The sequence below is a fragment of the Alligator sinensis genome, unplaced genomic scaffold, assembly GCF_000455745.1.
Source record: "Alligator sinensis unplaced genomic scaffold, ASM45574v1 scaffold752_1, whole genome shotgun sequence".
In the NCBI taxonomy this organism is placed as follows: domain Eukaryota; kingdom Metazoa; phylum Chordata; order Crocodylia; family Alligatoridae; genus Alligator; species Alligator sinensis.
In genome coordinates, this window is record NW_005842000.1 from 2,647,984 (window position 1) to 2,663,613 (window position 15,630).

Genomic DNA, 15,630 nt, shown 5'->3' on the forward strand with positions numbered 1-15,630 from the left:
TGTCCCGTTTCATCCGAACCGGGTCCGCAGGAGCGTGGAGGGGCAGCAGACCAGAGGCTGGAGGGCAGGGCAGGATGTTCTGTTGGACCCAGAAGGGGAAACGAGAGCAGCGGGAGAAACTCTGGAGCTCCCCACAAAGCACCCACCTTCGTCTGGTCTGAACTAACACCGTGGGCAGGATGAATCCCTGCCTGGTGGCTGGGGGACGGGCAGCGTGGACTGGGTGGCCCAGTGCCAGGCTAGTTAACTGTGGTGGCAAGAACAGCGAAGGAGCTGGGCAGCTTCTCCCAAAGCGTTAAAGATGGTTTCTTCCCGTCTTAAAACAGATGCGAGGCTGGCACGGGGGAGGGAGGGAGAGCGGGGAACCAAGTCTATTGCTGCTTTCCAGGACGCGAGGGTGACGACACAAAGCCCAGAATACAGGCAGTCCTCGGATATACGACACAACCGGTTCCTGAAAACCACGTCTTAAGTTGAAATGTTGTAACATGGAACCGATTTTCCCACAGGAAACAATGTTATAAATGGGGGATCGGTTCCTGAACCAAGACCTGATACACGATTTTCACCAAAAATAACCCAGAATTTTGTACTCGATCAATGACAGATGAGTCATATAGCTACATTAATGTATTTATATTGTACATAGCAATCCTATGGATGTGGAAGGACTTCTTTGAGGTGACTTGGTTGGACGTTTTGAAGGGGTCTTGGCTGTGGGTTTTTTGGGAGTCTCGTCTGCTTTCTTAAAGAAAGTGTCCAAGGAAGTTTGGACAGATGTTCTCCAGGGGGGTGGGCGATGCCGCGGACTTGTTGCTGGCGTGGCATCGGATCAAGCGTCGTAAAATCAAAACTAACGTCCAAGTTGAAGCAGGGCGTCGATTTATAAACGCCGTAAATGCCGTTCGTCGCAACTCGAAACGCTGCGAGTCGAGGCCTGCCCGTGAACAGAAAGGGCTTCTGGTGGCACGGGCCCGAGCCCACCTCCCCTGCCAAGTCAGACCGAACACAGGGCACGGCTGTAGGAGCCTGCGAAGGGTCAGCTCCAGGGGGTTTAGAGCCAGCCTTGGCAAGGGCTGGCGCTCAGGTGCTGTCCATCCTTACCTGCCTGATGCCGGCAGACCCGTCCTCCCAGAGCCCCCTAGGCCACACAGCCCTTCCACGCTTCCAGCCAGGCATGGGCGCCCTCCACACCCCGCCATGCAGGATCCCCAAGCGTGGGAGACTCCGGGCAGCCATGCCTGTCTTGGCTTCACCATGACCCAACATGCCTGGCACTAAAAGCCAGACCACAGCTTCCCCTTGGCTCCTCCTTCCAGCTCCCAGAAGCTGCGCCCAGGCTTCAGTGCCAGCCACAGGTCCCATCTCCTCCTCGCTGCAGCCGCCTCGGGGGAGAGCAGGGGACCAGCACCTGCTGCCTGATCCTCCCCAGCGGCTCGAAAGCAGCCAGGAGAGAACGGGCCAGGGTGGAGAGATGGATGGTGAAAAAAAGACAGGCCGAGGGTGGACCTGGTGGTTAATCCACCTCCTCGGGCTCCCGGGTTCTACCGCAGCCCAGCACCGACTTGACCTGCAGTAAACCGCACGGCGTTTTCTGCTCCAAAGTTAATATTTACCAGGGCGATACAGGTTTCCCAATCCCCGCAGCTTGCCAGACAGTTGCCAGGTGCAGACACGGTTTGCTGCTGCCTGCCTAGGTCCAGACTTGCCCCGCCATCCCGCCCTGTCCCTCCCACCGCACGGTGCGCTCCCGCCTCCGGCTACCTCTCCCCAGCTCAGACACCCGCAGCTGCCCCCAGCCACTGTGGGAGTGGGTGCTCTAGGAGGCAAGGAGGGTGCTGGATAGCTTTCCAGCCCAGCCACTGCCAAATGCCCTCCAATGGGCCTTGCAACGCCCACCCCTTCCTTCCTCCCATGCCATTGCAACGTCCCCCACCAGAGCTCTGGGGTTCTAGGAACGGCTCGTAACAGCGTGGAGGCAGCTCTATTAGCCGCTTCCTATTCTCTCTAGGTTTCTCTGCTGCCCTGATCTCCCAGCATAATATCTGACATCCTCTCTGCTCTGCACTGGAGACAGAAAGGTAAGTTTGCAACTAGAACGCCTTCAAAAATCACTGCCACCACGCTACAACCTGGCTTGCGATACCCACCACGGACTTGACCTCCAGCCTCTGCCAGCAGGTTTCCACAAGGCACTCACTCCCACACCTGGTCGACCCCTCTGAGCTATTAGAAAAAGGTGCAAAGAAGAAGGGAGCGTCTTTCCCCGGTTCTTCTCTCCCCACTACCGCCTCAGCCAAGAGCAAGCAGCCCGGGAGGGGCCTCGGAAGAGATTTACAGCCCCTGCAATTCTATCGGGGAAATAAAAGTCAGACACCGTACTGAGCGTCCCGACAGCCACCACACCGGGCTCACATTTCCAGCGCCCCACATCCAGCAGTGACATGCACCAGCCCTTAGAAAGGGAGCCTGGCCAGCTGGAACAAGGCACTGGAACAGGACGTAATAGTTTAGCCGCAAGTTGTGCAATGCTATGGACCGGACTGGCAGGCAGCTGCGCAGTGGCGCGGCTGCAGCTCCATGGAGCTTGGCAGGAGGGAAGAGACCGCACTGCGAGGCCCTGCAATTGGCTCCCGGGAGAAGCCATCCCTCACTTGTGATTGATGGGGCCGAGCCAGGCTCCGCTGACTGGCTGGGGTAAGGGGTGGAGGCTCGGTGCAGCCTGCTCAGCAGAGGTCAGATCTCAACCAGGCCAGATTTTAATCAGATGCGTTAAACTAGGATAACGAGATGCATGAGAGCCGCTGGCTTCTGAGGAAGCAGCAAGCTAAGCAGCGTATGCCAGGTCCGTGGCAGGATGGCCTCCCCCCGGACACACATGCCAGAATGCCCCAAGCTGTAAGAAATGGCTCCGGGAGCAGTTTTTGCTCAGAGCTGGTTTTGAGGCTATGGAGGAAGGAGCTGGGCCTTTCAGATCCGGCGGGCAATTAGGAAGGTATTAGGAAGAACTTCCTCACCAGGAGGGGAGTAAAGCACTGGAACAGGTCACCCAGAGATGTGGTGCAGTCTCCATCCTTGGAGGTGTTTAAGACCCGGGTAGACAAAGCCTCAGCTGGGACGATGGAGTTGGGGCTGGTCCTGCTTGGACTACATGTCCAAGGGATTAGATGGCCAAGACTAGGTCCCTTCCAACCCTAATTGTCTGAGTCTGAAAACCAAGGCCCTGGGTATCAGTGTCCCTTTGGCACACCACCCTCCGACTGCAGACCCTTCTCCCACGGATGCATTGAGGCTGTGTATTATCGACCACTTATTGGGGCTCACCCCAGAAGCAGCTGCCCAAGACTTCATTTGTGTTTACAACTGTTTAAACCCAACAGCAGATCCCAGGAGAAAGGGTGCCTGCCCTTGCTACACACAGGTCCATGCGAAAGAGTTGTAAGGGCACAGTAAGAGAGAGCATGGCAGTGACTCTCTCCAAGACCACCAAGAAGTCATCCAGCAGAGCCAGGGAGAGGCGGACGTACCATTTCTCACACTTCTATGGAAGAAAGCGGTTTAAAAAGAGATATCCAACTTTGTGACAAGTCTTTGCAGGGACATCACCAGCTTGAAGCAGAGACGTGAAGAAAGAGTTCCTCCGCTCCCTTCCTAGCACAACCCCAGGTTAGCCAGCACGGGAGGAACTTACCCGTTAGGCCAACTTCTCGGGACTGAGAGACACCTCGTCCTCCCTGCATCTCATGCAGCCCCATCACTACTGTCTAGGCAGCTCCACCCCCAGGGCCGGGCACGGATGCTGCAGAGAAGCGCATTTTGCATCCGAAAGACACGCTGCCTCGAAGGAAAGCATCTACCTGCGCACGGGGTTCGAGGACGGCCCGATGCAACGGGGGCCATGCTGGAGCCACGGACCTCCCAGCAAGCCTCAGTGAGGGGAGCTGGGATTCGCCCCGTCCGCGCGAACCACCGAGGAAAGATTTTTTTTTTTTTTTAATAAAAAATAAACAATTGCACTTAAGGGAGGGCCTGACACCCGGCCTATCACCGTCACTATGGAGACTGGTGGGCCAATAGCAAGGCAGTTGCCAGCTCGTTTGGCAGCTTCGTTGAGACCCAGCCAATCGCAAGCCCCTTCTCCCCCCTCCCACACCACTTCCTGTAGCAGCGTTTGGCCCAGCGCAGCCCCGGAGCCAAAATTAGTAGTCGGCAGCTGCGGCGGAGGCTGCCGGGAGCCAGATTGGGGCGGAGAGGAGGGGGCAGGGAGATGGGCCTTGGCCCGGGAGCCATCGTATGAACTTCCTGTCGCAGCCTCTCTGCGCGAGGGCCAGGAACTCCAGGCCGCACCGGCTGCCTCGCGGGAACGCTGCCTGCGGGCTCTGCCGAAAAACCCCTCGCCCTGGGGCGAGCCCAGCTGCACGCCAGGAGCAGGGACGCATGGGCTGCAGCCTGGGTAGTGCCGTCTCCCCTCCGGGGTCCTTCGCAGCCCTTTGCTTCGCTCTATGGGACAAGTCGTGCTTGCTGCACCCTGCCCCTGTGTCGAGAGGGTCTCCCCCAGCCCAGCCCAGCCCAGCCCATCCTGGGGATAACTGGGAGGGAAAGCCGAAGGCGAGCGCACCCCCATACATGTGCAGGAACTGACCCAGGAGGATGGGGCAGGAGAGGGCAAACCTTCTCCCCCACACCTCCCGCGGGAGGGCCCTGCCAGCATGCTCAGGGCTCAAACGCCAGGCCACGGGGCCTCGGATACAGCTCCAAGGAGATCCCGGAGCAGGGAATGCCGCCCTCCTTCACACAGAGCAACCAGCGGCTCAGCGGGTCCTCGGCAAGGGGGCGGCACGCCCGCCCCATCACAGTCGCTCGCAGACCACGCTCGAGGCAGAAGAGAGGCAGCGCAGTAGAGCAGCCACGGCACTCGCGTTTCTTCTTGTCCTGCCTACCCACACCATCAAGCTTTGGAGGGCAGAGACTGTCTTGCTACAGTTTTGTACAGCACCGTGCACCAGTGCTGATCTCAGCCAGGGCCTCCAGGCATCATCATACGACAGCCCTTGCAACTCAGACGGATCCATCCTCGCTCTCATCCTAGCCCAGAGACCAAAGGTCCCCACAACGTGCATGGTGTTACGCTCCTTCTGGATGGCACCTTCCCCCGAAGGCAGCAGAGGAAGCAGGGGAACCCCAGCATGCTTGGCTCTACTTGCTGCAAGGCCAACACACCACTAAGTCCCCCTGCCAGGGGAGAGGAAACGAGGCACCCGAAACCAAGCATCCGACCTCCCCCAGGAGGCTGAGGCTGGTTGCTAACAGGATGACAACACTTTGCTGAACAAAAATGGCTCAGTTTGCCTGGAGGGGACGTACCTGCCACCCCAGAAGCAAGAACAACTTCAAAAGGCTGCACCGCATCCCGAGTGCAGCCCACCCTCGGCCAGGAAAGGACTCATCGCCTTCTGCGCTGTTCGATTGCTTCGTTATAAGCCTGCAGACAGCGTTTCTTCTCCCTCGCACGCTCTTACCCGTGCCTTTCTACTTTTAGCAAGTCTTCAAGCAGGGACATACCAGCTTAACTCGAGATGAAAATGTTACACTGATTTAGTTCAGGGAGTGCAAAAAGACTCTGTGGAGCCCCTTGCCAGAGCTCAGACCAGGTTTCCTGAGATTTCGCTGAAACTGCTAAGAAATAGGTTGGAATTCAACCGAACAAGCGCGGCCGCACAAAACCTGGCCCAGATTTTAATTAAAAGTAGTGCAGATGTGCGCCCAGGCAACTATGCTTATTTAAAGTTTCACCCCTTTAAATAATATAGCTCTAACAGAAGCAAATGCCACCTACTTCTGTCCGTCTGGGTGAAGCAGCTCACAGGGGCGGGCAGCAGAGACCACTCTTAGCTAGCTTGTGCTCCCTCCACAGGCTGGATGCTGATTTTGCGTGCAAGGAAAAAAAAAAAAAGCCAGCAGCTATGTGACAGCTCAGCCCCTGTCCCAAACCATGTCTCAAGTGAGCCCTTAGCATGCGTGAGGTCCTTCCCTGACTGCAGAGATCTGAGGCGGGATCACGACTCAGGTTTCAAGTCCTCAGAGCATCCTGTTGCAGGTGCAAACTTGAGGCAGTGCACACTCAAGCTGGCCTCGGATACAGCTGGGAGATGGGGGCAGACAGCGGGTTTAATGCCGCCGGGTGGGAAGGGAGGAAGAGATGCCTCCTCCCAGGTTCTAGTGGAAAACTGAAGGTGTGCGGCAGGTTGATGGAGGCAGGGCTTCGGAGAGATCTGCCAACTTGGGGAGCTTTACAAATGATGCAGCCAGTTCAGGGGCTACCCCACAGAGAGCAATGGAGTTGGACTGGCTTTCATCTGAGCCCAAAACATTCCTGTCCATGGGGTCCAAGCCACAGGCCACCAGCCACTCCTCCCAGGCACATCCAGTACCCGTCGCCATTCCTCCGCCAGACAGGGCTGGTGATGGGAAACTCAATGGACAGAGCCCACTGCACCACGGGGGTTGCTCGGGGTCCGTGTCCAGCTTCTGGTCCTTCGGCCTCACACGCCGAAGCTCTTCCCTGAGCCTGGCCAGGAAATAACCAACAGCCAAAACCATAGGCGAGGAAGTCAACTGCAAGGCTGAAGCTGGGGCTGCAATGGCACAGAAGGGTGAAAGAACCAGTGTGAAATAACACAGCCCTGGAAACAGTGCTGATGGCTCCTCTGCTCCTAGAGGGAGAGAAATCCCCTCTCCACCCTCCCTCGTGCACTACGCATCCCAGCCTACTGCACTACAACCGCAGGCGAGGGCCAAATGGCACCTGCTCCTTCGATGCGCAGCAGAGGGGAAGCCCCAGGGGCTCGATCGCAGCCATAAAAAGACCAGCATCGCGTCACAGAGAAATCAGACCAGCCAGATTCTGCAACTTCCTCTCCGAGGTGGCCTCTAGACAACCTACCTCCCAAGCGTTCGCGGCGGAGGGAGGACAGCAGCAGCGAAGAGCACGCGCCCAGGCACGGTGAAGGGCCAGGCAATCCATCTGCGGCTGCTTGAGGAAACAGGCTGCCACTTCGATCCTGCTGTCCCCCACGCCCTCCGCATCGCACCTCGAACTAAGAGGCAGCTCAAGTGCCTCCGGGGGCTCCTTTAAGGCAATGCCAGACATGCCTTGCTCCTGAGACCTACTCCAAGAAATTGGGGACATGAAGCCCCGTGTCAGCACGGACCACGAGGAGGGAGAACAGCAGGACACCCATGCCCCAGATGCCCAGACGGTCAGCGAGGGGAGGGCAGGCAGCCTGCCCATCCTAGAGAGTAGCAGGTGAGAACAGGAGGTGTCAAGAAAGAATCGAGTGCAGCGAAAGGAGAGAAGAGAGGATAAAAACAAGAAAAGCAAGACAGCACGCAACTCCCAGCTAGGAACCTTCTTCATTTATAGACAAAACTGCTGTGGTTACAATCAGATCCCACTACAGAGAAATACCATTCACAATTCCTTAGGTAAATATATCTACAGAGTCACAGCCCAGGGGCTCCCTGACAAGCTCCCAGCACGGGCTGCAGGGCTTCAGCCTCTGCATTAGCTCTTCCCAATATACCCGAGAGTCCTGCTGCCATAGAAACAATAAAGAGGGTCTCTCCAGGCTCTGGTGACAAATCCTACCTGCTAACAGCCTAAACACTACACCTCCGTGCACCTGTTACTCCTGGAAAGAAAAATGTCCTGGAATAAGAATCTGCACCCCCAGCCCCGTAGAGTTTTCAGGATTAAAACATGAAACCTTTGAACAGCCGACGTTCCTGGAGAGTTGGGATCAGTTTGTAGCCTGCAACCTGTGGCTATAGCTCCCGAGGGACAAGCACATCCCACCTGGAGAGCCCTCCCGACAGCCCCGATGCCTCCAGGCAGACAGAGTACGACCTGCCGCCTCCCACATCCTTTCCCCCAACCCCAGACACCCTCCAGAAACAGTGGAGCTTTGAGGACGTGCGGGAGCAAGAGAGCAACCGCGGGAGCCAAGTGCAGGCCTGCGGTCGGCCCGTGCAGCTGAACAGCTGGATGGGAAAAGCAGGGAAGGCGGCGTGAGCGGCTGGGAGGAGCCAGCCAGGCTCTGGGCCAAGCAGAGTTGTTTACTACCCAAGCGATGCCTTAACAGGCCCTCGTTAGCTTAGTCCACCTCCCCGTCTCCTCCCCGCACTTCACGCAGACCATGCCGGCGGTGACTCGGTTCAGCTCCAGCCACACACGCACGGCACGAGGACTGGCACGCCCCGCGTGGCAGAAGTGCCAGCTCTGCCCGAGCGGGGAACTAGCCTCCTGGAAAGCTCAGAGACAGCAGGAGCCATTTTGCAATCTGCTCTCAAACCTCTGGCCTGGAAAAACGCTCCCTTGTTTTCCAGGAAGGAAACCACTCGCAGCACATATGTCAAACTCCTCCGCCTCGCTCCCGCTCCGGCCACAAATGCCCACAGAGCGCCTCCCAGCCCAGCCGCGCTACAGCCGGGGAGTCGAGAGGCACCGTCCTGTCCTGCCCGCAGCGAGGCGGCGTTGACCACGACGAAGCAGGGCTAGGCAGCTGGGAGAGCTCAGACCTCAGCATCTTTCCCTGCATTTGGGTTTGTTAGGAAGGCAGGCCTGTTGGGCATAACACAGGCCTGAGATTCAGGGCTGCAAAGGGTGCCATGGGGCACAGAGGAGCCGAGAGGCAAAAATTGAGGAGCACGCTGATAAGAGACCTTGGAATAGGAGCATAGGGAGGAACGTAGTCCCAGGCTGAGCAGTCCCCCCTTGGAGGGAGGCTGCACTTAATGCCGTGCCCAGGACTCCCGGAGCTATCCATCACGAGAAGGAGGTATGCCAGAAGCCAACAGCTCTGCGCTGATCATGCCGATGTCCAGAACATCCACGGCCTAATCCATTATATTTGTTCTAGTTTTATGGCTTGGATGAAGCAGGTCCCAAGTGCTGGAGAGTCATGGTGCAGGGAGCCAGGCCTGATGCCGGAAACCCAGCTTCTTGCTACCAGACCCTGCTAAAGCCCACCAGCCCTCTGGACACGGAGACTGGCACAGGAGATTGCTGCTCACCGAGGCAGTCAGCATCCTCCCACAGCTGGCAGGGAGGTCACGTCCTACCCAGCCTGTCTTATGCCACACCAGCACATAGTTTCCACATAGTCAGCCCCACCGGGAAGCGTTATTGTTCGAGGGCTCCCATCCATCGCTCAAAGATGGGTACCGATTCTTTCACCCAGAGTGGAGCCGGCGACATCTCCTCTCTCAGCCAGTCCCGATGTGCAATACCAAGTTTTGCAATCAAAACTTCTTTGCCCCGATTTGATGCTTCCAGGTTTGCTTTTTGGAAGATATCTGAACACTTATGGATGTCCCCTGGGAGCCAGAACATGTTGCAGCGACTCCACGAGGGAATCGGTGCGTGACCTCCGAGTCAAGTGGCTCTCAAGCACTGCAGCTAAATTTCCTTTGCTCTTGGAGTTACATGGCCAACACTGCAAGCTGAAAGGCTACACCCGCCTGGGGTACTTGGGTTTTGGTGTTTAAGGACTGTATTAAAAAGAACAAGCAAGCAAAACACTAAACCAACAGCACCGACAACTGCATCTAACTAATCGGATCAGAGCTGAACCAACAGCTCAATGGGTCTAACAATCAAGTCACCCAATTAACACCACTGGTAATCACGTTAAATCCTAACGGTGACACAAGAAAGAATGGCTGCACTGGAAAACGATTGAAAGAGCTGTCTTCTTTTAATCTCAGGACTTGTCTACTCTGGGAAGCCGTGGCAAAATAAGCCAGGGTATGACTTGAAAGTGGGAGAGCTATGCTGCACTCAGTCCCTGTACAAACGCTTTTATCCTGCGCTCCGAGTGCCTGGCTGCAATTTAACTTAATCCCCTTCCAACAAGCTATTTCACAACAGCTATTCTGGGCGACTTCCCCTTGTAGACAAGCCCCAGACCCCAAGTACAGCTCCCAGTAGAGCATGACATCAACCTCATCGTGAACCACAGGACTCTCTGTTCTGCTTAGGAGCCTTCCCTAAGGAAGATCATCGCCCGCTACAGGCGGTGAAATCATCTTGGCAGCCTTAAGGAAGTCCCCAGGCCAAGGTGAGCTGCACTTGAGCTGCGCGGTCTCGTTTCCTCCTTAAATCTCGCTGCTGCCGTTCTGGGTTTCTTTCCGACTTCCTCTCTTCCCCACAATAGCACAGAACGCATAACACCGAACGGAGGTGGCGATTACTAAACCACACACACAACAGCCGCTTTTGAACAACGCCACTTTTTGATGACAGATTTGGGGTGAGCTCTTGGGGAGCTGTTTCCCCAGCGCTGTACAGCCACATAGCCAAGTGAAAAAAGAGAAAAGGGGGAGAAGCATCCCCCACACAGGACAAGAAGAGGAGTTGGCATTTCTGCTTCATCTTCTGGCATCGTTAGCTCTCGCAAGGGCTGGTGCGAGAACGAGGTGGGGTCAGTTCCCAGCAAGGGTCTCTTGACTGCTTGCCCAAGGACAGGTGGGTCACTTCAGATGCAGGTGCCGGCCCAAGAAAATGGGCTTCTCTTCTATACGGCCCTGATCTAGATGCTTCCTGCTACTTCTAGGGTCACCTCTGGCACCAGACAGGACACGCTGGAGGTCTGGGTCTGGTCAGACTGGGCAATCTAAATTTAAGCCTTTCATGTCGTGCTGAAAAGTCCCGTCCGTGGGCAGGTCTCGCCTCCCAAGCTCTGTCGTTACAACTGCATCATGGATCTTCTCCAAAATTACAAAAAACAACAGGATGTGTCTGGAGCTCACGCCAGAAAAAACTGGTACCAGGCTTCTGCCTTGGAGGAACAGCCCCTGGGGGCCTCGCCTGCTTGTTTCTTTAAAAAAAAACCCACCAAAAAAACCCAGATGCTTTGTCCTGTCCCGCCCTGCCCCACAGACATGTTCTTATTAAAAAAAGAAAAAAAAAAATCACAACACACGTCCTGGCCTCAGGTGAAGAGATATGGGAAGCTGTCAGAGGAAGCAGATGGGGCAGGAAGGGGAGAGAGAGAGATGGGGCTGACAGTTTTGGGTTGAAAGGGGCAGTCGCAAAGTGACACCTGGAAATATAAGAGCAGCTCTGTCTCCATCAGGATAAATCCTGCTGGATACCAGGCGATCCAAGCTTTCCCAGGCCCAACTGCAACACCAGCCTGCATCCCTCACCCTCCCCTCTCTTGGAGGCTCCTGCTACCCAGAACACCCAGGCTATTGTGGGCCCGAGGCCGCCCCTCCTCCCTGGGACGTCAGGCGCAGTTATTTCAGTCCAGGAGGTATGCAAGTTCAACCGTTACTGCAAGCGCCGGCCAGCGACTCCGCGCAGCTCCAGAGCAGAGCGGCAGCAGTAAGCCCGGGCCGTCACCGTTTTCATAATCCAGCAGCCCCTCATGCTCAGCACCCAGCTCCAATCTAGGATATCCCCGTGGAGGATTACAGACCCCCCTGGCCAGGTACAACGCTGTTCACTCGACACCGGAGCAACACTTCTGCAAAGAGCTAAATCACTTGCCACCAGCAAGAGAAAGCGGGACATGATTTTTTCGACGTATCTGAAATCAACTGGGGCAAAAGGGAAAGGTGAACTGGATTTTTCCATGCCCGACTGGGGCAGGCCTGGCAGCAACAAGCTCGCTATTGTCCAAAGCAGGCTGGCAGGGGTGCCAAGGCCTCCTTTAAAGGGCCAACTAAATAAAACTCTGAAAACCAAGTCTGGGCAGTGTGTGCCAAGCAGCTGTTGTGAAAACACAAGCTCCCCCCACACCCCCCATCACCATCTTCTGGATTGGTTTCAGAACTTGCAAATGTGATTTACAACTCGGCAGCTCTGCAGACGACGCCTGTTCGCCTCGCGGGAAGGCTTCAGGTAGTCCCACTGGGCCAAGCAGCAGACAGGCAGATCCAGCGACAGGCCTGGCCTGCCCCTTTTGCTCCATCCCCTCCAGCTTTGCCCATGCCCGATCCCAGACTGCTGTCCCCCCCCTTCCCCAAGCACTCAAACCCTCCTGGAGCGCATCCAGGCTCTGCCGACTCACTCTTGTTCCTCTGCCTGGGCAAACTAGAATGGAAAAGCTACTTGCCTACAGCTCAAGAGAGGCTGGGAAACTGCACCTTGTGGCAGCCAGCGAGGAGCTCAGCCCAGCGCAAAGCTGCAAGTGGGGAACGTACGACCAAAAGCAAGGAGGTAAGGCAGCGAGCGGGTGGGAACACGGCAGGAGGCTGGTGCCAGCAGCTGATGCCATCACCACGCCAAGGAGACAGCGTTCTTCGGGCTTCAAGCCCCCCACCGGCCCCTCACCGTCTACTATCGCCAAGGCAGCTGCTGGGCTCCCCGTGCCGCGCATCCAGCACAGAACCAAGCTGCACAAAGGCCCCGTTGTCAGACCTACAGAGGCGAGCGAAACGGTGGATTGACGCAGCTCTACGAGACGGCGACGATGAGCTGCGGGCTCTCGACTCGCCAAGTGCACCATGGCCAGCCGCCACGGGGAAGAGGGCTGGGAAGTAACCACGTGCCCAGCCCTTCCAGATTTCCTTCGGGAGGACACAGGTCTACCATGGCCCTGGAGATTGGAGCCTTGTCTCTGGCAGTGGCCTCTGTTTCCGGACAAGCAGAGCACTGCGGACCCAACGCCCAGAAAGGGTCCAGTTTCACACTCTTGGTTCGTGCCTCCAGGTCCTGGACCTGACTCTCCCCCTTCCTTCCTTCAGTCCACTCAGAAGGCACTTACCCCCCAGCCCTGACAAGTGGCTCTAGCACGGTCTCTAGGTCAGAGAAGCAACATCTGGCCTGCTCTGCCGTCGCCAGCAGGTACCGATCTACCTTGGTGGCAACTCCCAGCCCAAGGGAGAACGTCGTTTCCTTCTTACTGAGCCTTTCTAAACTCAGGCAGGACACAGCCTCCCTCCTGTAATCCAAGAAGATTACCAGCACATAATTGCCTCCCAATTAGGTTTATTTTTAGCCTGGTGTTTCCCCACTACAGGAGCTGCGTGCAGTTAAGTGACATGTCAGTGCGCTGCATACCTGACCGAGAGCCCGGCAAGCACAGCCAGCAGCCGCCCCTGCTAGCTCAGGCCAGACTCAAATCTCCAGGCAGGGGAGCAGCTGTCTGCTGGCAGAAGCGCAGGATGTAAGGGGACACGTGCAGCCCTGAAGCCCCATGGAAATCAGGGTGCTCGTATGCACCCATGCACAGCTACTGATGCCTCCATCTGTGGCAGCACCCAGCCCCGGCATGGGGAAAACAGGGTGGCTTTGATGCCCTGCATAGAGCCCCTCCAGGAAGGCAGGCTCCCGGCTTCCCCAGGCCACACCTGCTAGACATGCCTTGTCTAGCTCAGCTCTGCCATGGGCAGGCCATGCCATTTCCACATCCCCCTGCACAGGGCGGCAGACACCGTGCCCCCCACCACCACCGCGACGTCCCTACCTTTGTCTGGGCACTGGGATGTAGGCGGATTGAGGTGGAGGGCTCTGCTCCAAGTCCAGGCCAAGGAGCCTCAGCACTGCCTCCTTGTCCGACCCCTCCAGCAAGCTGGGAGCTGCGGCGGGCGGCCCCGGGCGCTCCTCCACTTTCCTGCCGTTCAGCACCAATGGGTCCGTCAGGTGTCTCAGCCGCCCGTTGGCTGGTTCGGCTGTTTCCAGCAGCCCTTGGCCATTAAAACGGAGAGGACTCTGTAGGCGAGACCCGGAGAAGAGCTCTTAGCGTGGGGGTAGAGATGCAAGCGGAGGCCGGGGGGTTATGAAACTTTAGGGCACAGCATAGCAGCACCCGGTGCCCAAGATAGCACAGGCACTGGAGCCTCCCTCCAGGGTCACTCCCTAAGCACAGGCTATGATACGGCTCTGCTCACAGATGCTTCTTCTGGACTAAAACTCAGGGGCTGCAATTCTCACGCAGAGAAACCCTGGGCTACCAAAACCTCCAGGACATTGCAAATCAGCAGTGCCTCGCAGCCACTCTGCAACCAACGCACAGCACTGCTCCATCCTTGCCCTTACAAGCATGGCTGCTTCCAAACAGCCCCTCCTGCAGCCCGAAATCCGTCCCCTCCAACAAATTCGACCGAGGAGGGACTCAGGCACGCAGGACCCACGCAGCCGTCCCATCTGACCTGACACAAGCGGCCTGTGGGAAGCTTGCCACGGCTGCGGCTCCAGCCCATCAGGGCCATCTCGCTGGCACTTTGCAGCAGGGCTGACTTGTGCACCTTTCCCTTGTTAAAGCAAGAAAAACAAACCCCCAAACCTCAAGCTTTGTCTTGTTCACACATGCTGGATGGGAGGTCTGCGGTCCCCGTCTGGGGTAGTCACGCCATGCTGCTTTCACACCTCCGCACTGCACAGCCTCCCCCCTTCAGAGCAGCGCCCGGGCAAACAGGGGAGCAGCCAAGCGTACAGGACCTTTGCTTTATCTTACACAAACAGAGCAGGTGCAGACAAAGGCAACCACAGGGATCGCTCTGGCTCGAACCAGAACCTCTAGCAATTTGTCAAGAGCCCCTCTGAGCTCTCCTTCTGCCCCATTCAGGGAACGCTTGCAGCGGCTCACGGACATCACCGAGGCCAGCTCTCGCCTTGCACGCTCAGGCGCTGCCTGCCCCAGCCCTGAGCTCAGCGTGGGCTCCGCGCTCAATGTGCTCAGCAGGTTATGCTGCCTGCCGCTCTCCGTGCCCGAGCCACCCAGCTGGGGAGCCGACGCAGGCGGGCATCCACGAGCTGCCGTCGCAGAAGCGACTACAGCGGAGACGTCCCTGCTTCTGCAGGGCAGCACTTACCGCGCCGTGGGACTGCACCCAGGGCACCGGGGAAGAGAGGCTTGCAGAATTCGGCCAGCAGCTAGATGGAGCACGCTCACCAAGAGCAGGAGGGGGAAGGACGCTATCTGCACGGACTGCCTACAAATAGCTGAGCCCGCCAGAAAGGAAGTGGCACAGAACAGCACCCATCTGCTCCGGACATCGGTTCTCAACCTTTCCAGGCTCGAGGACCCCCCTTGGAAAATGTCTTTGTTGTCACTTGGGGGAGTTGAGAGAGATTCTCCTGTTGCAGAGACCTCCGAAAACCCGCAACAGGTCCAAACTGGAGTCCTGGCTGAAATCCCTGGGTTTATCTCGCGAATCACGTTCGCACACATGGCCGGGCTCACGTGGCGCGGCACCCTCGAAAGGATCTCGAGGCACCCTGGCTGAGAGCCACCGGCTTCGGGGCACGGGCGCCAAGCGCTCCCAGCACAAACGCGAGAGGTCCCATCTGCGCCGCGGCAGCTTTCTAGTTTCAGATCAGCTCCCACCGTGGGCTGACACTAGCAGGCCGGCACGCAGAGAGGCATGGCAGCCTCCAAGGATGGGCCGCGCCTACCCAAGCCCCTGGGGAGAGCGCTCTCTTCCCACCGCCTCGTGCTGGGGAGGTCGGAGCCGGCCAAGACCCCGTGCAGCCGGGCTGGGGACGCGCACTCGAGGCAGGGCGGAGGAGATGCACCTTGCAGGCTCCCGGTGTAGGCGCGGGGAGGGCGTGCAGTCCAAGGTGCACCACGGCTGCCCACCTGGCTCCGCTCAAACGCGGCCGGGGACGGCGGGGACAGGACC

General features: G+C 57.5%; 1 protein-coding gene across 1 annotated transcript in view; it reads right to left on the reverse strand.

Annotated features, from left to right (window-relative positions):
* SLC2A4RG (SLC2A4 regulator) overlaps positions 1 to 15,630 on the reverse strand; it is a 27,137-nt gene that overhangs the window by 8,620 nt on the left and 2,887 nt on the right. The window contains exon 3 of the mRNA XM_025201661.1: positions 13,473 to 13,717. Within this exon, the coding sequence (XP_025057446.1) occupies positions 13,473 to 13,717 (245 nt within the window). The remainder of the gene's footprint in view (positions 1 to 13,472; positions 13,718 to 15,630) is intronic.